Source organism: Nyctereutes procyonoides, unplaced genomic scaffold, assembly GCF_905146905.1.
Source record: "Nyctereutes procyonoides isolate TBG_1078 unplaced genomic scaffold, NYPRO_anot_genome, whole genome shotgun sequence".
Classification (NCBI taxonomy): domain Eukaryota; kingdom Metazoa; phylum Chordata; class Mammalia; order Carnivora; family Canidae; genus Nyctereutes; species Nyctereutes procyonoides.
In genome coordinates this window covers 3,530,896-3,554,981 of record NW_026575157.1, presented here as the reverse complement: position 1 = coordinate 3,554,981, position 24,086 = coordinate 3,530,896, and the positions used below count along the sequence as shown (strand labels likewise).

At 37.5% G+C, this 24,086-nt stretch overlaps 1 protein-coding gene across 2 annotated transcripts; it reads right to left on the bottom strand.

Moving 5' to 3' along the window:
• Positions 1 to 1,140: 1,140 nt before the first annotated feature.
• CHODL (chondrolectin) lies at positions 1,141 to 23,236 on the bottom strand. 2 transcript variants are annotated; one of them, XM_055313828.1, is made up of 7 exons: positions 23,136 to 23,236; positions 10,797 to 11,106; positions 10,129 to 10,286; positions 6,501 to 6,587; positions 4,344 to 4,446; positions 2,626 to 2,704; positions 1,251 to 1,328 (listed from the first exon to the last, which is right to left on the bottom strand). In XM_055313828.1, exons 1-7 carry the CDS (start codon positions 23,212 to 23,214, stop codon positions 1,326 to 1,328), a joined length of 819 nt encoding a protein of 272 aa, XP_055169803.1. In that variant the 5' UTR covers positions 23,215 to 23,236; the 3' UTR covers positions 1,251 to 1,325. The 2 variants fall into 2 exon arrangements, with proteins under 2 accessions (XP_055169802.1, XP_055169803.1); XM_055313827.1 differs by lacking the exon at positions 2,626 to 2,704 and having other exon boundaries at positions 1,141 to 1,328.
• Positions 23,237 to 24,086: the final 850 nt, after the last annotated feature.

The following is a 24,086-nucleotide window of genomic DNA, read 5'->3' as shown; positions in this document are numbered from 1 at the left end:
GCATTGAAGAAACTAGCAGACGATAAGACAAGAGGAGCTACAGTTCACTCTCTCGGCCAAATCCTCAACACAAACACATGCTCATTGATGCCCTCCAACCCATGTTTGCAGTAGTTCATAGTTTGTCTCCTTGGTGAATCATCTGTGTGCTGTGCTTACCTCCACAGTGATGGTGACCAAGCACCTGGTCCCAACCGTGAGACCACTTTACCTGCTGACAGAGGCTGAACAGAGCTAGGGAAAACCTCAGGCCCCCTCTGCAGCCATCTGCTTCTGGTCTTAATCCCTGCCCCCAAACAACCATCTTTGTTTTGTGGGCAAGGGAGGGACCAAATGGATTCCAGAATCCTCAGAGAGCTACTTGTGGTTATATAGGCAACATGTGAAGACATATGATTTATATTGTGTATGCCACTTTTTTTTTGTTCTAGACTGAGTGTAATATTGTTGATACAGCTATTAACAAAGTTGTTACAAAATCTGTTGAATTTTGAACTAAAAATAATCGTAAGGCACATGTCTTGCACAATTGAAATTAGACAATTCTTGCCTCTAAGTAAAATATTTGAGTAAATTTCCACCACAGTTAACGAAATAGCTTCTTATTTCTGAAGAGGTTTCCTAAATGTTGTCTGATCCCAAAGCAGAGAAACTGAAAGATGAACCATTTCTATAAAAGAAATTTTTCTATGGTAATACATCTACATGTGTGTGGATTCAGTTGTAAACAGGGATACATTTCTTTAATCAAAACAGCATGTATTGAAAAATGAAACACCATAAAAATAAATATTAGAACAGTCCATTTTTATCAAACACTTATGTAAAGGTAAAATAGTTTTGCACACTGTAAATTTTAGTACAATTTACATTACATTAACTAGATTACAACTTATGAAAAGTGACAGAAACAAAAATAACTGCTTCCAACACATATAGTTAGTTCTCTGATGTGTTGACGGCAATTTCATCTGCACAGTCCATTCCATGTACTTGGAAGTTTGGGTGCATCCTTTAGCGAAATAAGCATGTCTCACTCATTAGCACAGCGTATTTTGTAAATGAATTAACAGACATATAAAAATTATTTTAATATTTGCCTCAAGGGGGAGCTTACAGTTCATCTTGCAGACCCTTTGAGATTTCAAGCCATTCCAAGCTAATGTTCTGATGCCTGCCATTCCTGATGCAGATCCAGAATTTGACTATTTTATTTTCTGTTTTGGAGCAAGTCAGTGAATTATTATACTTCCATGCCACTTTCTTTTCTGGTGCTTTTTGAAATCCACAATGTGGACTGGGTTGGGCTAGTTTTTGTTCTTCCTTTACTGAAAAACATAAGAAGAAGTAAGTTCAACATCTGAGCCCTTTTTATGGAAATAGGCATGTTTGGGTCCAAATGAAGATATCTCAGACCCTTTCTTCTCTCACCAGCATATCTACAAAAAATTCTAGATTATTCCAGTATGTGAAGATGGTAAACAGGTCATGTGAAATGATGAAAAAAATAAAACTGATCCCTGTTTGACCATTCTTAGTTTAAAATCAGACACATTCAGACACACACAGGCAAATGTGTCTAACAATACCAAAAACATTCATTATAATCACCCATAAATCTTCATTTTATTTGATCAGTGATTTTTGAAATTTTGCTTTTTGGATATTCTTCCATTCACATATGCTATATTTAATGCCAAATCATCAAAATAGTGCTTTTGTCCTAAGTATGAGGACCTTCCTAATCCCCTCCTTCCCTCGGTTTTACTGTTTTATAGTAAACTCACTTAGTCCCTGAAAGCTTGGTTTTGCTTCAGTTTCTTCAACCAATGTAGTTCAAAGTAGATTCAGGCCTGGGTAACTTAGTTCCCAGAGATCTGAGAGTGAACTTCCCTCTTGTCAGATGTAGAATCTGAGCTCACACTTCCAGCCCCTGTAGAGGGCTGGCTGTCTTCTCTCTCTCTTTCCATAAAATGGCCGCTTCTCAGGCTCCTGCATAAATGCCTGTTTTAGAGTTTAAGCAAGTCCTTCTCTACCAGGCTACTTATCAAGACCTAGATTCCTGAGTCCAGTTTCCTGAGAATGAGCCCTCACCTGGACCACGTAACCACTTCCGGTTCCTGTAACCGGGGTCCTGCACTTTTGGCCTCCCACAGATTGTCCCTTCATGGGCATCTGACATCTGCCCCACACCCTGTGGGTGTCCCATTCTGTCCATTCTCAGTCTACCAACAGTGGCAGAAGTCCTTCCAAGACAGAAAAGAACTTTTCCTAACAAGCCTGAGCAATACAATTCTATAATATTACTTACTTGACTTCCATTTAACTGTGAATTCGTTATTAATAAAATATGCCCAAATTATATGTTTTGGAGATTTGCTTCCAAAAAAAGTAAGACCAACACATCTTTATCTACAAAGTCATCTAACATGAATGAAAAATAAATCAAGCAAAGTTTATGAAAAACAAGAAATGTTTTCAGATGGTAAATAAAAGGTGGTTAAGTTATTAATATAACTTAAACTTTTGTGTAGCATTAGTATTTTATTTCAGAGTTACTATTGGTTAAGGAAATAAGTCATTATTTTGAATATGACATGGAATGATATAAGTCATTATGTGTACCAGATTGGAATTTAAACTTTCTGCAAGGCACTCAGATGATAATGGAGTTGAGTCTTTGGTGAAGTTTCTCCTTGCTTTCCTGGAAGAAAGGAAAAGGGGACCATCTAAGAATGAATGAATTAAGCACTACAGCTAATTCTGGCATGTGGAGGTACTCAAGTCTGGTTTATTTTCTCACTCTGAGAATTTCAAACAAGTGAGAATTCCACAGATCTTCAAAGGTGTAAAAATCTGGAAGACTTTTATCTTAATAGAATCTCCACAATAATACACTATTTGGAAAAAGAAAAACAAACTTTAGAGAAAACTCAGTTACTGGCACTTTAGTCATTTTTATTTTAGAAATGACAATGTCTACATATTTTTAAAATTGTTTTTTTCAAGCTCATTTGTTATTTACAGCTCTTCCCTTAACAATTTGCTGAATTAAGGGAGGATTTATATCACATCCTCTCTCTACTTCTCTGCTTTTCAAAATGACTAATCATCTTTCCATCTACAGTCTTAGGAATTAAGGGAAGAAACAAGATATTTACTCTCATTGTTTTTCTGTACAAAACATTACAAAAAAATTTAACTGTGTTTCCCATATGTATTAGAAAACCCAGAGAACACAAAGTGTAGTATTAATTTGTCATGCTTACTTATCATTATTTGAAATGTCTTATTTAAATAGCTCGTACAGCATGCTTTGTGTCTTTTAAACAATTTATGTGAACCATTTAGAGTTTACATCTATTTCATGTTTTTTTGTCTTTCTGGGGCTTTTTTTCCCTAGTGAATTCTATTATGGTTTATTTCAGAAACAGATGAAGATAGACTCATATCAAAAGAGAAATATGCAGGTCCTTCTCTGATGGAGGCACTCAGTTTTTGTTTAAAATACTGACAAAGATCCCTGTTAAGGTACCAAAAAATGAAATAGAAATGAAATGAAACAAAATACTGACAAAGATGGCTAGTTTATTCCAGCAAATATGCTCTCATTTAAATGCAGCATCTTTTTTCTTTTAATACATATATTTCATATACTTTTTAATTGATAAATTGACACACATGAAAAAATTTCACCTCTAACTCAAGGGTATGATTAAACAGATAAAAAAAGGATACTCCCAAGAATCTTGCTGTTAAGATATACCATTTTGTTTGAGGCTGCCTACTAAAAGTGACCTGTTTTTACCATTGGACTTTATTTCCTATACTCAAAAGACCCTTTGGAATTAAACAAAATCCTAGTACTTAAAAATTTAAATAAGTATTACAGAGTGCACCCAAAAATCAAGTCTTGACATATACAGGTCAAGATGGAAAGCTTTAGCACTAATGCTTATACATAATAAACAGGAGACAGTATAGTATAGTTACATACATTGTCAGCCTGAAAGGATTCAGATATCAGATGCACACCATACACACACTAGCTATGAGACCCAAAGCAAATTGTGTAACCCATCTAAGCCTCCATCTTCTCAACTGAAACACAAAAACAAGTGGGTACCTACACCATCCGACTTGTGAATATTAAGTGAGATAATTCATGAATCCTATAAACAAAGCCTATCTCATTGAATTGTATATACTGGATTTAAACTGACAGATAATGGAAATCAGAACGTTTTTAAAGAAAATTATAATTTAATACTAATATTTTTAATGAGTTCTGGAAAACCTACATAAAAGTTTTCAAGTTCTCTCTACATACATGAATTATTTACCTTTTATGCAGCATCTGGAAACAGCAAGTTCCAAAAGCAACCAGGATCAATAAAAGCAGTGGGATTGTTGGTATAACAACATAAATTAGATTGGGAATTATGCCTATAAAAGTAAAACAGTCTTAGTATAAAGAGACGGCTGAGGCAAAATTCTAACACTAAAATTATATAAACATTTTCCAAAACTTAAAAATAAAATAGAATTATTACAAATAAATGAATTCCAAGAAATCTTATTCCCCAAATATTGAATAATCTAATGAAATAATATATATTTGTTTGATAAAAATTAAGAACAAAATCTTACTTCACTGGTTGCCATGCTCCAGTTCAATGTCCATATTTCTAAAACTATTATTTAAATCTGCAATTTAGATAGGGGCTAGTTTTCACAACATATTAATAATCTTAGCTATCTTACTTCATTAATCCTTCTCAGTTATTACTTAGAGAAACAAGCACTGATTATTAAAATAATTGTTGATTTATTGGTTACATAATTATCCTAACCAATAAGGTCAATGCCATGATGATATGCAAGACTCTCTGGGATTAAATCAAAATATTAAATATTAGTAAACATTAACTAATGATACAGTCATAACCCAGGGACACAAGATTCCAGAAGCATAAAGATTTGATCTTAATTAAATTCTAAAATGAATAACTTCTTTAATCCTGCTTCATCACACTTGACAATGCTAGGAATTCTTAGTAAAATAAAAAACTGCCACATTTAAGTCCCATACAGATTAAAATCACTTTATTAAACATTTTTTCAGTGTCATAAAAGGGAAAATATTCCTCATGTAATTATTTACTAATATTTTTAATTGGCTTTATATGTTCTGACTTGTTTTAAAATCAGGCACCTGAAAAGTAAAACACACTAAGGTTTAATATCATGTCCGTACAAGAAAAGCAAATTGAAAAACTATACATTTAGTTAGCAAATCAAAAGCTGTCGGCATTACCAATCTAAATTATGCTAGTCAGTGACCAGATTTAGATCAAACTATTCATTTAATTGCACATCATGTCCTTTGTTAACAAAAGATATATAAACTGAGGTCTTAGTGATGGGGTATTTTGGAGATAACTTGCTATGCTTTCACCTTTTCTTGAGCCCTCAATACATGACTTCAGGGATTTTAAGAATTCAGGAAATATTTTCATTACTTTTCAAAATACCATGATGATCCCTTATATATAATAGTAAAGAAAAAGAGAAAATATTTCCTACTCTTTCGTGGATTTTGGATCACCTGTGGAAAGATTCTGCGACTTTGAGTCTTTGGCTCAATCTTCACAAATCAACTAGGATAAATCAAGATTTCTGTCCAATTGTCACAGGACCATCCTAAAAGGAGTGCCTAACTAATACTAATAGCAATTTCTGATCGGGACTTACAATTCCAATGAGGGAATGTGCAGCTGCACTGGGATTTCATTATTTCTTTTGCCAGGGGCAGCTGAGTTGAGAGCTGATTGTATGCATTCTTTCCACCCTCCTCCTCCCACCCTTTCCAAGTGATGTCACCTTGTTAGGCTAAAATCAGCCAAATGGGAGTACACACCACCACAGGACTCTGCGAAGGATACAATTCAGGCTTTTCCCCTTATACCCATTTCCACATCAGTCACTCCCTAAACATTTACCAGCACACCACTGTTGGCAGGCCGCTGAATGTGCCAATTTTCATCATAATGCCCATGTGTTGTCGAATTCATGTTTCCATGTAGATTGTGTAGTTTATTGCTAGTTATGTCTACTTAAAGTGAAAAATAAGAAGGAAACAAAATAGATTCTTTTGTTCAGAAACTATCTTAGGGGACACCTGAGTGGCTCAGTTGGTTAAGCATCTGCCTTCAGTTCAGGTCATTATCTTAGTCTTGGGTGTCTTCTTCTCCCTCCCCCTTTCCCTCTGCCTTTCCTTCTGCTGTGCGCTCTCTCTCTCAAATAAATAAATAAAATCTTAAAAAGAAAAACTAGTTTAGCATTATCTGTTCTAACGTAGTTCAAAAGTAAATTTCCCTAGGCCCAATTTAGTGTATCACTACAAAGCAACAAGAAAAATTAGTGCCAACATGAAACAGAGTTTAAAATTATAGATTCTGCTCTTTGACAGAAGGGTTAGAAACACGTGAATTCATTACCTGCTTCAGTAACAACCACATTTTGATGGGTATCTCCTGGTTGATTTGTAAAATAAGTCTTTTCTATAGGAGAAGTTGGATTAATCTCTGTAAATAATAAGTATAAGCATCATATATAATGATAAAAAAGAGAAATACATAGATGAAAATAAAAGTCTATGAATAAAAGAGAAATACAAACATAGATGAAAATAAAAGTCTATGAATAATGTAAATACCATAGTTTTGATTTCTGAACCATTTCAGATAAAAGTTATATTTTGAATTTAATTTTACATGAAATTATTCAACTGTGAAGTCATCACTTAGTTATCTTTGAATAAAGTATCCACTTGGTGAATCTTGCAACTCAGATTTGGTGAATCCTTGCAACACCCAACTGTATTTAGAAATCAATAGCATGTCTATACTGATGACACTCAGCAGATGACTACATGGATTGCATTTGGAATTGATGATTCAAGTAACAACGTGCTAAAACATATTTCTATCCTAGAAAAACAATGACATAGTTAGATTTGCTTTCCAGGAGTGGCTATTTCTTTAAAAAATAATAATAATAAATTAAGGCTTGTAAAGTTATTTCTTTCCCTGGTTTTATGAGACAAGATATCTTCAGTGGTCATGCAATTAAAAAATGTCAAAATTTCTTACCATGATCTGGTACCGCTGTGCTGCCTATTTTTTTCCCCAAGGGCTCTATTTGTTAAATTAATAGTTCAGTGAAAGTAAATTGAATTAGTAAGAAAAAAGAACCCTGTAACTTATCTTCATTTGTTTCAAAATATAATTCTCTGCTTATGTTTGTCATTTGATGGAAAGAAAAAAAAACATATGTAGCATTTTGTATTAGTGTAGAATGTTAAATCATTTTTAATATTATGTTGGCTACTCTAATTTGGCCACATAGTCTTTCTTTATTGAAAGTTTATCATACACCATCCTGTAATAATATTTATTATTTTCTTCTACACATATGTCACCCTAACACTTTAATAGCCTCCTGTAGGTTTTACAGTCCTACCCTACACTCATTTTTCTACAGAACTTAGGCATTCTATGCCTGTTGCTACTCAGCTGGTGTTTGCTGAACAAATAATACAGATATTATGTATTTTACCAACACAGAACTGGTTATTCTTAAAAATTATCTTAATAATCTTTAAATTGACGTGATTGCTGATAAAAAAATATTATAGAAACTTAATCCCATATACACTATTTTTAATGTCTTAAGAACAAGAGTGCATAATGCAATTTTAATAAATATAAAAATTAGTTTCTGAAGTATCCTCATAAAAATGTCTTAGGATAACACTGATAGAAACAAAGAATAGATATGTAACTCATATATAATAATAAAAAACAGAGAAAAGGATGAGAAAGTCAGTGAGTTATTCAGTTTCTTCATACTTAGGTTAATTGTTTACTACTTCAGATATCATTAGTCATATTATTAGATGGTATGTAAGAGGCAGGAGGAGGAGATTAAGTTCAAACCACACAGCACTTCTGGTAATTGAAGAATAACGTTCAAAATAATTGGTGTTTTAAATCATAAATTTTAATAAATACCACTGCTTACTCCTCCAAACCCCTCACCACCAAAAACTAATCAGCCTCCTCTAAAAGAGCACTGACTATATAAGCAAGAAATTTATTCAAACCAGCATCCTCCATAAATAAAACACTAAGCTCAAGGAAGGCTGACAAGTAGAAAATAAATAAAGATGAAACTATCTAAATTAAAATAAAGAATAAAATTCAACTATCTTAATAAGACTATAAATATAGTTACATATTTATAACTATATAACTGAAATGTCCATCAAAAACAAAAAAATATATAAAGGAATCTTATTCACAAAGTATAGATTATTTGAAGATAAAGGTAGAATGTAGAATTAAAAAACAATTTTTTATCTTAAATGCTCTTCCATGAGTAATAGGAATATAGATTACTTACACAAAACAAGTAAAAAAGATTCTGGGCTTGACAGTGCCCTGAATAATTTGGTAAGTATGAATGCAAAATAAAAATAAAATAAACCAATATATGAAGGGTCAAACAGTTTACTTAAAAGCTAAAGAGGGATCCCTGGGTGGCGCAGCGGTTTGGCGCCTGCCTTTGGCCCAGGGCGCGATCCTGGAGACCCGGGATCGAATCCCATGTCGGGTTCCCGGTGCATGGAGCCTGCTTCTCCCTCTGCCTATGTCTCTGCCTCTCTCTCTAGCTCTCTCTCTGTGCGACTATCGTAAATAAATAAAAATAAAAATTAAAAAAAAAAAAAAGCTAAAGAAAGGGGAAAGAAATACTAAGACTACTCTATAACATACTTTGTTTCATTCAATAGTTTCAAGTACATAGTATCACCAATTTAAAATATCAGAGAATTTCAATTTTATGTTTTTCCAAGAAAAAAAATAAAGACAAAGAACATAAGTGCATAACAGATTTGGCTTTGCAAAGGCTTCTAGGAGGGTAATGATGGATTTAGGGCTTTAAAGAATAAACTCACCAGGGATATAGCAAGCTGACTAATATACCAAAGAGCAGGATAAATATAAGAGAAGAGTAAATCTAATCCAAATAATCCCTTGTGCTTTAAGGTCTTATGAGAAAGGAATCATGTAATTTCAAGAGAATAATGGAAATAGCAGTACTTGATTATAATTGCCTTCCATGAACACATTATGAGGTCAAGTAGACAGCCCCTCAGAAGACTTAAAATGACACTTCCTGACACTGAGGAGGAGAAAAAAAAAACAAAACAAAAAAACATCTCAAAGCCTAAATGTCTAGTTTGATTTTATTAGGTGAATAAACAAATTAGTTCACGTAGTTTTGACTAGTCTCTACTTTTGGTCAAATATTAATTTAGTTGAGCTGTCCTCTTCAAAGTAATTCAAATTTACTATGTCAACAGGAAACCCCACCAAGTATAGCTCAGGTCAATGCAATCTTCCCATGCTGCACAGGGCAAGAAGTTGGAGACTTCAAACAAAAAGCTATTTAAGGGGACATATTCCAAAGAATGACAAATAGGAAGACCATGACACATGCCCCTACTTTTTTTCCACTGTGGCTCAGTGAGCTATCTGACTGAGCCAATCTGACTGTCATGGAGGAGCACATGCAAAGTTACATGCCAACAAACAATAAGCTAAGGTTCTGGGAGGGAGTCGCTTTGTTCCCTTAAGTGCATTAGATAATCATCCAAAGATCTATTGCTCACATGTGTAAAACTCTTGGTGCTTTGGTGACTTATACCTACTTTCACACACGTTACACTAAATATTTACAATATTTTAAAATAGATTATTCTTTACAAAATCTCTTTACAAAAACAAAATTTGACCTTAAGGTTATAAATATTATTTTCTCTTAAAGACAGCTCTCCACATGTGTGTAGTTCCTCCCTTGTACTTAACTGATCGGGCAGTTTGCTCTATAGCATAAAGTATATTTCAGTTCATGGGGGATATGACAAGCTGCAAAGTCATTCTATGTTTCATAGCAGAGAAACAAAATGAGCCAAAGGCAACGAAACCTGAATATAAATAGTAAAGATAAAAATGTAAGCAAATATGCACAAAATCTGCCATACCTACTTACTGTTCTTCCTACCTGGTTCATACTTGCAGATGTAATTGTGCTTCATGTTGCACCTGTCATCATTCCACTGGTAAAGGTAGGGACCGCCAAGACCTGGATTGGCTGTTGGCTGATGATACATCACAACACACTTTTCACTTCCACAGGAAGGTTCATCAGTATACCAGTTTCTATAAAAAGAGCAACAGGAACACCTCAAAGTGATTTCTTTTGTTTTTTTTTTTTTATTTCATTTATTTATTCATGAGAGGCACACAGAGAGAGAGAGGCAGAGACACAGGCAGAGGGAGAAGCAGGCTCCGTGCAGGGAGCCCGACATGGGACTGGATCCTGGGTCTCTAGGATTAGGCCCTGGGCGGACGGCGGCGCTAAACCACTGAGCCACCCCGGCTGCCCCAAAGTGATTTCATTCATTCTATTATTTTGTTTTGTTTTCTGTTTCAAGTGTTTTTTTTTTAAATTCCAATTAGTCAACCTATAGTGTAATATTAGTTTCAGGTAGAATTTAGCGATTCATCACTTACATGTAACACCCAGTGCTCGTGACAAGTGCCCTCCTTATAACCCCCTTCACCCATTTAGCCTATTCTACTCTGACATCCTCTCCAGGTAACCTGAAATCTCCCTTCTCCCTTTTGAGTCTCCCAGAGAACATCCAACTCTGCAGGATCCCTACTCACCGGTACTGGGAACTGCTTCCATCAGACCACTGGTAGAGATCTGGGCAGGCACCAGATGTTTGGCCCTCTCCATTTCTCCAAAGCCCTATCCAGAAATCACCATCAGAAATCCCCGTTCCTGGTTTTGTCAGGTTTTGCAACATACTTTCTATTAACTTCTGTTCTGCTTCATTGTCCAAGCTGAGAAGGGCTCCCCCCTCACTCTCACAAGCCAGGCGTGCCTCCTGGAAGCTCACTCGGCTGGACAGTTCATGGAAGTAGGCCATTTTGTAGCAGGGATGCTTGAGGTCAGCGAAGCACACCTTTTGGCCTGAAAAAAAAGAATCTAGGTGTTGATTATCTGAACTGTATTTATAATGCTACTATGAATTAAGATTAAAGAACCAATCAAAACAGGATACCCTCTCCCAAGAACGATTCTTCCACTAAATCATTTTATGGGGTTTATTTTTTAAGTTATTATTTTCAATTTTTAAAAGCAAATTGATTCCCTAGTAAACCTGTAACATAAACTTTTAAACACCATACTTCAAGAAAATTTTTGTTAAGGGAACTCATGATTCGTCTGGCTTAGATATAAACTACCATAGTAAATAAAAGTAGCTGGAGAAATTTCGGCTACCTAGAGCAAAGAGAGCTAAAAAGTCAAAATTATTAAAGAAAAATAATTCATAAAACAATTTAATTTTTAAAAACAAGTAAAAAAAAGCAATGTATAGAAGGTATGAAAGATATAAGGTGGCAAATCTAAGGTGTAAATATCTTTTATTGTATATACATGAAAGCAGATACATTAAAATCAAAAGTTAATAGAGGCCAGAATGAATGTAATTGCAGTAATAACATATTAATATAATATGGTATTATAAGTGACAGGATAGCTTTCTATAGTACTCTAGATTAATCTTTGAAAAAATTCTCATTGCCAATTTTCCGATTTTATAGAACATGGTATGTGTGAGCTCCAGTTGCTCAGCCAATGACTTCTGTCCTTTTACATAGACATCTCAAATGAGTTATAAACTCATAAAGTTTTCCAAGTTTGAACTTAGAGAATCAAGATTCGATCTATTTTAGAGAGTGGGAGGGAGAAGGAGAAAGTGAGTGAGTGCACAGGAGTGCAGGGAGGAGGAGCAAGGGGAGAGAAAGAGGGAGGACAGGAAAGAACTTCAAGCAGACTCCAGAACCCATGCTCAGGAAGGGGGGAGAGGTGGAGGTCATCTGGATCTCACAACCCTGAGATTATGACCCCAGCCCAAGCTGAGTTGGACATTCAACCAACTAAGCCATGAAGGCACCACTGAATTTAGGAAATCAAATACTTAAAAAAAGCAAATAAAAAAGAAATGCATTTTAAATTTGAAACAAAAATCAGGTAATAAATGAGCTACTAAAATCCCATCAATTGCTAATTATTATCAATCTTTGGTAACTTGGGTAGAGATCAGGGTAAACTGAAATTTGGTCATACCTCTCTTTTAAAAACAGTTGATTGATTAGCTAAAAACAAATTAGATGATATTTATGAGAACAAATTATTTTTCAGCCTTAGAGTCCTGATTTATGTATTAAATGGAGACATATTAAATAAAAGGACTTCAAATATAACCTAAAAAATGCCCTATTGGACTAGTTGAAATTAACTCCTTTATGAGTCTAAAAGTAGTAACACTGCATTTCTTTTAAACCTTCCCTAATTTAGGGGCTCCTGGGTGGTTCAGTCAGTTGAGCATCTAACTCTTGATTTCGGTCAGGTCATGATCTCAGGGTCCTGATATCAGGTTCGTCAGATCGAGCCCCACATGGAGCCACCAAGCTCAGTGGGGAGTCTGCTTGAGATTCTCTCTCCCTCTGCCCCTTCTTCTGTTCTGTCTCAAATAAATAAATACAACTTTAAAAGAAAAAAAATAACTTTCCCTAATTTAGAATTTCATTCAATTCAAATCCAAATTCATTTAAATTTACCTATCCCCATCGTTAATCTTAACGATTGGTAGTTTTATTGCATATTTCTTTAGGAATAAAGACTGGCAGCAACAAAATGTCCAAAATGTATGAATAAATAAAGAGAATAATCAGAATTTGGAAAGGACATTTAAAATGTAATTTTTAGGGATCCCTGGGTGGCGTAGCGGTTTGGCGCCTGCCTTTGACCCAGGGCGCGATTCTGGAGACCCGGGATCGAATCCCACATCAGGCTCCCGGTGCATGGAGCTTGCTTCTCCCTCTGCCTATGTCTCTGCCTCTCTCTCTCGCTCTCTCTCTATCATAAGTAAAAAAATAAAAAAATTAAAAATAAATAAATAAATAAATAAATAAATAAATAAATAAATAAATAAATAAATAAAATAAAATGTAATTTTTAGGGATCCCTGGGTGGCGCAGCGGTTTGGCGCCTGCCTTTGGCCCAGGGCGCGATCCTGGAGACCTGGGATCAAATCCCACGTCGGGCTCCCGGTGCATGGAGCCTGCTTCTCCCTCCGCCTGTGTCTCTGTCTCTCTCTCTCTCTCTCTCTCTCTCTCTCTCTCTCTGTGACTATCATAAATAAATAAAAATAAAAAAACAAAAAATAAAATGTAATTTTTATTTATACTTGTATTTTAAGAATTTTTATGAATTACAGCACTTGGTTAAACCACCTATCCTGTATCTCTAAAGATTTTTAAAGTCACTATATTCATATGTGTGTATGTATATATGCATATATTTTTAAAAATCATACATATATGGCATATATATGCACATATATATACATATACATATACACCAGAACCCCAAATGAAGCTTAAAATAATTTTTGAGACCTCTTAATGGAATATCACCCTTTTTATCAAGCTTCATTGTGCAACATTACTGCTCTACTTTGGCTCTAACAACATCTGTGAATATTTAAATACACAGGCAACAAAAGTTTGATTTAAAACAATCTCTCAGGGCAGCCCGGGTGGCTCAGCGGTTTAGCGCTGCCTTCAGCCCAGGGCCTGATCCTAGAGACCCGGGATCGAGTCCCACGTCGGACTCCCTGCATGGAGCCTGCTTCTCCCTCTGCCTGTGTCTCTGCCTCTCTCTCTCTCTCTCTCTCTCTCTCTCTCTCTCTCTCTGTCTCTCATGAATAAATAAAATCTTTTAAAAATAAATAATAAAATAAAATAAATAAAACAATCTCTCAGAATTGAATTTCACATACCTCTACATGTGAATTTCACATATGTCTATGTATTGAGCAGAATAACTTTTCCTAATAACTCAGTGACATAACTGCAACTGCAGATGATCACATCAGGTCATAATAGAGCCACACATATACCAGGGATATTACAGTGTACAGGATTTAACTAACTCTACCAGCAGTGGAACTCCTATTGTTCTATTGTTTACATCCGCCCCCTTATACCACCTGACAAGTAAGCCAATTATACAGAGAAATCTCCAGAACAGCCATCCTGTTTTGTTTTGTTTTTCAGAGCTTCTTTGGTTCACTTCTGATGTCTGCTGTCAACATTAAAAATGCCATGTGTCCCTCTGTCATTATTTCTCATTCCCAACCTGCCCATAGCCTCTATTACTTTTCTCATCTTTTTCCGATTTCAGTTAAGATTTGGTCTCAGAAAACAGACTACCAATAATTTTATGTAAAATGAAGTCAAATTACTTTGTGCTAAGAAATTAAGGTAGAGCTTTCCTGCTTTCTTAAGATTTGTCTGCATAAACATGATTCTTGTTGGATTGGAGTTTTTTTTCACCAGGTATTTAATTTTGTAGCTGATCAAGAAAATTTGTCAGTAGGGGAAGGAGAGGAGTGCTATTATACCCAAAAAATACGACATTCAAGCTTTGTACTCTTAATTACAGTACATCACACTGAGTCAACATCGGTATCGCATCCATTCTCCCTCAGAATTGGCAATTAATGACCTATGAGGACACTCAGAGTCAGGAGGGAGCAGAAATCAGGAGGCCATTAACCTCACCACAGTGTTTGACTGATAGGCATTCAATATCTTGGCACAAGCTGAGGAGAGTCCTCTAATAAAATAGTAGCAACAAGGCAAGCCAGCCAGCCGGGTGTCTCTCTGTCTCATTAACTGTGATCTGGACCCGGGAGCAACACACTGTATAATAAGAACAAATTAACGGACTGCCCCCAACTAATTGTTAATGAAAAATAAAACGTTAGTATGAATGACCACAGGAAAATGGAATTAAAGAGACATCAAGAGGACAAATCCGTCTGAAATAAATAATCCTTTAGAGAGAAACATGGAAGTCCCAGTGGCTGATTCTAACACAATTATTTATTTTAATTTCTCCTAATTTATTATTAGATTTTGTGATGACTTCATTGTTTAAAATGGTTGTTCCTGATAATATTCTAAAAATGTCATTAAGCCCAGTAAGTTCTGCGCTTGCATTTTTAAAGCAAGCTATTTCCATTTTCTTCTTCTACATCCTTTACATATTTCTAAGTCTCAAAATATATCTCAACTGCATTCCCTTGAGTTTTCAATTTGCTCAATTTTTTTACTCTCAAGAACTCTCAGACTTGAATTTGACTTCAGCATTTCTGAAATATTAAATTATCTACCAACATTGTTTTGCAAGATGTCAAAAGGAGCCAATATTTTTTTTTAAATTAGTCAGGCATTTGAATGAGTAAAAATTGTTTATGTAACAAAGCCAGCACGCATTCAGAGGGTGCCTACCTATGATTTATATGCCAACAATTTCTGCTCATTATCTTTGATATGTTAAAAATAAATACAACACAGATTTGTTTATGGTAAGGACACAGAAATGATGACAAGAATTAACTCATTTATAAAATTAAGATAGCTCTTTGAATGAAATGCTTAAGAGAACTTTAGTGTAATGGGGAAATTCCTAACATCACCATGTGAGTGTACAGTGAAATAATACTAATAAGAGAAAAACCTAAGGCAGGGACTGTATTTAAAGTAATGACTGATACTGCAGAAGTCCTAGATGATAGCTGGCTGTGGCACTGTCTGTGACAGGCATTCCCCTCTTTGGTTGTGGATGATGGAGTGGTCCAGGGTCATGGTGAGGAGGTAGAGACTATGGTGGCTGCATAGCAGAGGGACTGTCAGGGGATCAGAACAGTGGCCAGTTACCACTAGCACAGGTAGATACTAACTCCAACGTATTCACTGAATATCAGCTGTGTCCTCAGATTTTGAACTGAAAAGTCACTAGCAGTTCAGATCTAGCAAGGCTGTTTTCAGAAAATTATAGATACATTGCCCAGTTTTATTACCATTTATATATATAGTAAGTTAGAGCTGACACTGGATTTCTTCACATGCATTTCTGTTTCACTACCAACTACTGCCTTATTGTGCGAATTTGGTCCAAGCTGCAGCAAAATCAGCGAAAGAAGCTACTGAACGCTCACCACCATTTCAGCTGATCACATTTGGCTGTCACGGCAGTGGAACTCCCAACAGCTGGGAAACAAATGTTGCCCTGATTCCCAGAAAAGTTCCATTAATACAGATCTTTTGGAAGCAACTTTCCCCACTTCTGTAAAGTCTAATCTTCCTAGAGAACCATTACAATGACCTCTCTTCTCATTCTGTGAGATCACATGGAGAATTTCCTTTTCTCTGATCTTTAAACATTACATTCAGACAAAATCTTCCATTGACTATTTTGAACAATAGGAATTCTAATCTTCCATATACTACATTTACTTACATCTACTATTCTATTAACCATAAAGTATTTAAATATTGAGATAACCATATAACAGTTACACTAAGGCAAACTTTAACAATAATTAAACATCACCTAGTATTACAGTGACAAACATTCTTTGATTGTTGGCTTATTTACAAGAGTTACAAAAGACTTTCCACCTAGGACTCTACACCTATTAATTTTATACACACATGCAATACAGAACTACATACGTATACTTGCACTTTTACTTAGGATAATTCTCAGTACTGCCTACTAAAATAAACATTCCTATCATTGTCACCACTAAGATTCTGCTATTCTACTATTCCCATGAATAGATGGTTTTGTCTTTTGTTATAGTCATGAAAATTCCTTTAGAGCTAACTATTGGCAGTAAATGTTTTGGCAAGATACAAAAGTGGGGCCAAACTTATTAAGTTATGGCAGTTTACTTTGTTCTTCCTAAATAGAAGGGATCTATGATTCAGTTTTATTTTGCTTATATTTATTAACTTTCTGACAGTTGAGCCCTCTATGAGTAAAGCAATACATTTTTCTTGTACCTTACGCTATAGTCATATATTATCAATATTGAGTTGAATTTATACCATAATTTTCAATACAAGCATAGACCTCTTATGAATTCTTATGATTCAATCATGATCTACTTTTAGTTGCAAAAATAAATAAATAAATAAGTTGGGGGCACCTGTGTGGCTCAGTGGTTGAGATCTGCCTTTGGCTCAGGACGTGATCCCCGGGTCCTGGGATCAAGTCCCGCATCAGGCTCCCCACAGGGAGCCTGCTTCTCCCTCTGCCTATGTCTCTGCCTCTCTCTGTGTCTCTCATGAATAAAAATATTTTTTAAAAAGTTGTATAAAAGAGAATCTACATGAAAAGTCTTCCTCAAACCTGACTGACTGAACTTTGGATATTTTACCAGAATTCCACAAAATAATTTGTTTTTCATCATTCTTTCTTACTCTCCCCAAAATCACATCGCTAAATGGGCCTATCCCACATTATACATTGTGACATAAACTCTGACAGCAATGCCAACACTTCTAAACTAAAAAGAAATGCTTTCAAGCAGTGTCCTCCTTTCAGTGTTCAATGTTACACCAACTTCTTAAGAATCATTCTTTATTAAAAAATTCTTTATTATAATAGCTCATTTTTGTAATGTTGATTTTATAGTGCAATTAAATGCATAATGCAGTATCATGAGTGTGCTGGGACCTCTTTTCTTGCATTGATAAACAAACTCAAAACTGTAGTTCTGGGTCATTTTGTGGACAGTAGTGGCAGCTGCAAGTCCTATCTTCCCCCCTTGGGAAATACCACAAGCTTTGAGAAGGGAGAGACTCATTTTTTTTTAATTTACATATTTCAAGCTGAGATCTAAATAACAAATGGCAAACCAAGTACCTGTGTGACTTAAAGGTTAAAGCCTCCATTTAAACTGGCTTTGAATGCCAGAGCTGTCCTTGAACTGTGGGTATGTTTGGGGACATGACAAACTTTTCTGGCCAGTTTTCTTACCTAAAAAGGAGTTTTAAAGAAGCACGGATAATCATAACACCAGAAATTTATCAATAGTTTAGCATGAAGGGTCTCATGGCTAGCACAATTTTGGTAAATTAGGAAACTATGTTCTCTCCTGGTGATGTAGGCTCTTCAGCTAGAAAAAGTTGTGTTTCCCTCTAGGTGGGCTTGCATATTGAGCTCCCTCTCAGCTTCTCTGCATGTACTGTCTGTGCATGACCCAAACCGCATGAATCTGTCCAAACCCCTCAACCCTCCAACAATCCTGTGCTATAGGTCTCATGATGTAGCTCTCATCCGTTTTTTAAAATGAGCAAGGGAACATAGAAAAGTTCAATATTTTGCCAGATTCACACAGCTCTTAAGTCAGAGTCTAGAAGCAGGCAGTCTGTCTGGCTCCATAGTCCATGCCTTTACCCAGAGGTTCATGCTGCCTCCATATATGTCCCAAATGTAGTATTTTTTCTAAAATGAAATATTTTGGTAATAAAGGGATTGATGAACACATGCATGATGCATGTTTTCTATCTTATAATTATCAGAATTGATTTGTTACTGATTATCATTGCTGGTATATGCCAGGGCTTGTGCATTAAGAGTTTGTTTTTCTAAAAAAAAAAGTTTGTTTTTCTAAGTAGATTGTGGATTTTCTGTTACTGAACACAGAGACATGGGACAAATATTGGAACATCTATCTCATATTTTCAAACCATATCTAGCCTTAACTATTTTTTTTATCAAGCCCTTTAATTTTCTAAAGAAAGCAAAGCCCAAATGAATTTTTCCCAATTACAAGGATTGCAACTATAGTCAAATTGTCAGGCATGTTATATTATCAAGTAATACGTTACAATAGTGAAAGAAACAATCTTGCCTGCCAGTTGTGTATTTCCATCCACCTGTATGCCAAGTGCCCAGCAAAGAAAGCTGCTATAAAAAGTAAAAATTGTTAGTGAGAACATCAGCTGGATTTCCATTCTAGACCCCTTCATATAATACCACCTCTTTTTTTAACATTAATGCAATAGATATTGCTATCCTCAGGAAAAAACGTCCTAAAACAAAACTATAAAATGATGAAAAATAGCAGTTAAGGAGTAATGGCAATGATAGATGTGTAATTTATTAAATGACTGGTAATAAGATTAATTTGTTCCTTTCCTGCCCAAGCGATACTTAAAGTAATTGCATCTTCGAAAACTGCACTGTCATCACTTTATGCTTTTGATGATGTCATGGAACAGTACTACAGGATGGGGTATGCTCAGCAGATTTTTTCCTATCTCCCTTGCTATTACAATAATCTATAGACTACTGGTCAACACATTAATTTGCATAATTCTGTGGCATCTGCACAGTAAAAGAGATGTGTCTAAATCACCCAGTCTCTTAAATAAAATACAGGCCAATTTTTTTAAACTTTTTTTTTAATTTTATTTATTTATTCATGAGAGAGGGGCAGGCAGAGACACAGGCAGAGGGAGAAGCAGGCCCTATGCAGGGAGCCTGACGTGGGACTCGCACCCAGGTCTCCAGGATCGTGCCCTGGGATAAAGGCGGCACTAAACCACTGAGCCACCCAGGCTGCCCCAATGCAGGCCAGTTTTAATGAGTTCAAAATAATATGTATTAAAGTTTTCTGCAGAAATTTGGAGGTACCATGAAATTGACCTAATGCTATTTTGTTGCATAACAAGTTGGGGATCACTGCTGTGAACACTAAAAAGAAAAAGCAAGAGCAAAATACACATACACACACACACACACACACTACATCAAAACACTTCAAATGTTTAAAAATATATATATATATATATATATATAATATCTCATATATATCTTCCCATCTTAGAAACCTGAATTTTGAACACCTCTTTTTTAAAAAAGATTTACTTATTTATTTGAGAGGGAGAGCGGGAGAGGGAGGGGGAGAGAGAGAGAGAGGTGGTACAGAAGGAGAGAATTTCAAGCAGGCTCCATGCCCAGCACAGAGCCCAGCGCAGAGCTTGATCCCATGACCCTGAAATCACAAACCTGAGCTGAAACCAAGAGTCGGATGCTTAACCAATTGAACCTCCCAGACACCCCTGAACACTTCTTTTTCATAGGGACCCTAGTCCCCATAAGTAAAATCCTCTTACCTTTGTCCTAAAGATGTCATTCTCTCCCAGTCAAGTAACAGAATTAAATGGTTGTACTCCCCACAAATATTCTCTACATATCTGTGTTAAAGCAACAAATCAGTGCAAATCTAAGATCCTAAAAGTAGTTCTCAACTTTGACTCATAAATTCATTAAATACTCTTTCATTAAATATTCTTTAATTCATTAAATTACTCTCATGGTTATATAATTCATTACATATTTGTGCATCAAAATAAGCATGACCACTAACCTATAAAAATACTTTCCTGTTAACTAATTAGATGCCATTAACTCTTATGGGGCACATTATGATGATGAAGTTTGAAATGTTATTTCTTGGGACCCCCCGGGTGGCTCAGCGGTTGAATGTCTCCCTTTGGCTCAGGGCGTGATCCCGTGGTCCTGGGATCCAGTCCCACATCCGGCTCCCTGCATGAAACCTGCTTCTCCTCCCTCTTCCTATGTCTCTCCCTCTCTCTGTGCCTCTCACGAATAAATAAATAAAATCTTTTAAAAAATGTTATTTCTTGTTAAAATATTTTTATTTCATTTATAAATAATGCTCTCAAGTCTTAAAACAGTGATGTATTTCAAAGTATTGGAAAGTATCTTGTTAAATATTTTGAAGTACTAAAAGGAAGAAAATTTCTATAAAGGATTATTTTGTGAGTTCCTGTCTTTTTCTCTGGGAAAAGTAATTATTTTGGTACACTACATAGAAATTGCAAATAGTTGTACTGATATTTAACAAACAGCAAATGCATTCTATATAAGTATGTTCCTAATAGTGCCCCCAAAGAGCTTGTTTCACTTGATAGACACTTAAGTAGAATTTCGGTCAATGGTCCCCAGTGGCAGGAAAAAGCTGATGCACCACTCAAAACTTAACACTGGTAAGGCAGACATGAGATCTACTATTTCCAGCATGTCATGTTTGGACTGTCTGTACTCATGCTATTATGGCTAAAATATATTTTTAAAAAATTATATTTAAAGGATAAAGCCACAAACTTATAATGGTTAAATTTTAATGTGAATTTTTATGGCCAAAGGCAATTAAATTATTCATAAGAAAGCCATAACTAATTATTTTGATATCAAGTAAACATCATCATTTATGCTAAATCAAATAGATCATGTTCAGTTAATTAGAAATTTTCCAGATGTCACCTACAAGATGCCTATAAATACTTAATAGAAAAACACAACAAAAGGTTTGCAGCAATTTACGCAATAGAACAGAAAATAAACTTCTCATCAATTTTTTAAGTTGTGTTTTTAGTTTACATATCATCCTTCTCCTTTGCAAGTTTTATGGCATATAAACAAGAATATACCAAAAGGATACTATTTAAGTATCAATGAAGTGTTTCTGTGGGTTTAAAACACACCATATGCTAAAAGCCTGGTCTCTGCTGCTCATTCATTTGTAAGAGTAATTCTCGTAAACACAAAGGCAGTCAAATATGCAATTTAAATATTCAGATAGGTCTATAGAGTGAACTTTTTCTTCAAAGCTAAATTAGGGGGGAAGGGATCTAGTGCATAGTTCCTGTAACATCCTTACTTGGTACTCAAAAGTTTTCATTTTATCAATACAAAGAGCCTGGTTTTCTCCCCATGCCCCCCAAATGTAAGCAGCACGCATGTCCTAATGACAGTTCACAGGGTATTTAATTCCAGTGTCTCCAGAGGGCCAAAAAGTTAGCAGAGAGTGATTGATAACTAGACATTCAAGAATTGTATTCTTAAGATGCAGAACATCGCATACTGCTGAGGGGAAGATCAACAACAATTAAGCTTAACATGCCAGTTTCCAAAGGTCTGGCTTCACTGCCCATTAAGCTGATACCATTTGTCATTTATCCTCACCTCTAGTGGCACCTGTTCTACAGACGGACAGAATGGGAGAAGGAATTTGCGCTTTTTACATTTAGAAAAAAATCCACACTTAAAACTCACGCCCACACACATTCAACAGATACTTATCGCACCACTTTAATTACCGTTGCAAGAAATTTCAGTGGGGATAGTTATGCTCCGTTTTCACGCGAGGCACTATTCACTCATCCTAAGCTTTTGAGAATCTTCCCGTTTTGTTTTGCTTTGTTTTTTAAGAGACTTTCCCAAAAACTAAGAGAGGGCGAATGTGATAGGAATTGCTCAACCAGAGAGCAGTGAAAGTCGAAGAAAAAGAAAAAAAAAAATCAGAGCGAATGCTGGGCAGCTTGCCAATTTGATCCGTTTCCCTGGCACTGACTCCAGCCCCCTAACTGAGCGCCTACTGCGTGCAGGAACCTGTGGTCATTGCCAGGTGCCCCTCGGCCTACCTGTACCTGACCTGTCTCCGGAGAAGTCCCTACCTTGGAATCAGGTGTGCGTGGGCAAAGGAACGGAGGCCACACACAGTGCTCAGCAAGCCCCCCCCCCCCCGTTCTTTGTCAGCCCTCCGCGAGAACAAAGGCTTTGTGCCCCCGAGTCTGTGAGCGGCCCGCGGGAGCAGCTCTGGCCTCAGGCACCATCCGAGCGGACCCAGTGCGGGGCTGAAGTCAAGCCGGGCCCACAGGGGGTGGCATTTCTGCAGGGTTCTCCTGGCTTTAGGTTTCCCCAGCCTGCGGCAGGGAGGGAGCCCCACCCGCTGCGCAGGTGCCAAGCCCTGCCCCGTGGCCGACTCCCTTACGGAGAAAAGTGGAAATTACTCCCGGAAGACGCTGCGCTGGTGAGGACGCAGCAGAGCGCGCTCCACAGCTGCAACCAGGCACTTCCAAAAAATTCAAACTTTTCTCCGTGCGCGTCTTTGGGGAGCGGGGAAGAAGGCGGAACACGGTGTCTCCCCACCGCCTGCACCCCGCCCCCGCCCCCGCCCCCGCGGCTCCTCCCGGCCCCCTGCCCGGCCCGTGTCCCACCCCCGGGATCCCGGAACCCAGGGCGGGCGGCCCCCGACTCACCGCTGACCACGCGGCGGCAGAAAACCCCGTGGCCGCAGAGCAGCGCGGCGCCCAGCAGCAGCCAGAGCCCCCGGCTCATCGCGGCGCGGCGCAGGGGTCGCGGGGAGCCTCGGAGCCCTCTGCCCGCCGCGCCGCCGAGCTCGAGCCCCCGAGCCCCCGAGCCCCCGCCCCCGCCGGTCCCTACTCCCGCCGCCCGAGCCCCGCCGGCCGGCCCCCTGCGCTCATCGCCGTCCGCCCGGCCTCCCGCGCGGGTGTGGGGCGCGTCGGAGGGGAAACCAAGTCAGAGGGTCCCGCGGCCGCCCCGGCGGTGCAGCAGGAGCCCCGCTCGGGCCCCACCCGACCCCGTTGCTCCCCGCGGGCCTCGGGCCGGGGCGCCCAGTCCCGGCTCTCGGGCGGCGGCGGCTGGAGCAGCAGGAGCAGGAGCAGCAGCAGCAGCAGCTCAGCGCTGGAGGCGCGCCCTTATATACCCACAACCCGAGGCTCCGGCCCCTCGCTAGCAAGATTTTTTTTAACTACTTCGTCTCTCCAGTTATGCGGAGCATCCCGGCCCCTCCCCTAAAAACTGGAGCCTCTTTGAAAAGAGTGCGCTCAGCAGCCCCACCTCCTCTCTTCTGCCTCTCCAGGTCCCTTCTTTCCATTCGCTAACAGACCCGATACTCATTTGTGCGAAATGTGACAGCTTTGCTATTAAACTCTGGCAAAAGTTGGATCCATTTCGTTTTCTCAAAGATTGATGTCCACGGGGATGCCAAGTTGCAGGGCCTTTCTCTCTTTTGTGCTAAATTGCTTGATCCTATGCATTGCTAGATGCAGGGCACTAGCCACTATTTAAGATGGATCGGCGAAGTGGGAGCCAAAACCTGCTCGCTGAATTATATGATGTGGCAGGTTTTTCCCCCACCTAGGTTCTGCAAATAGATTACTTCCAAGCAGGTTGTTTGACTAAATGCC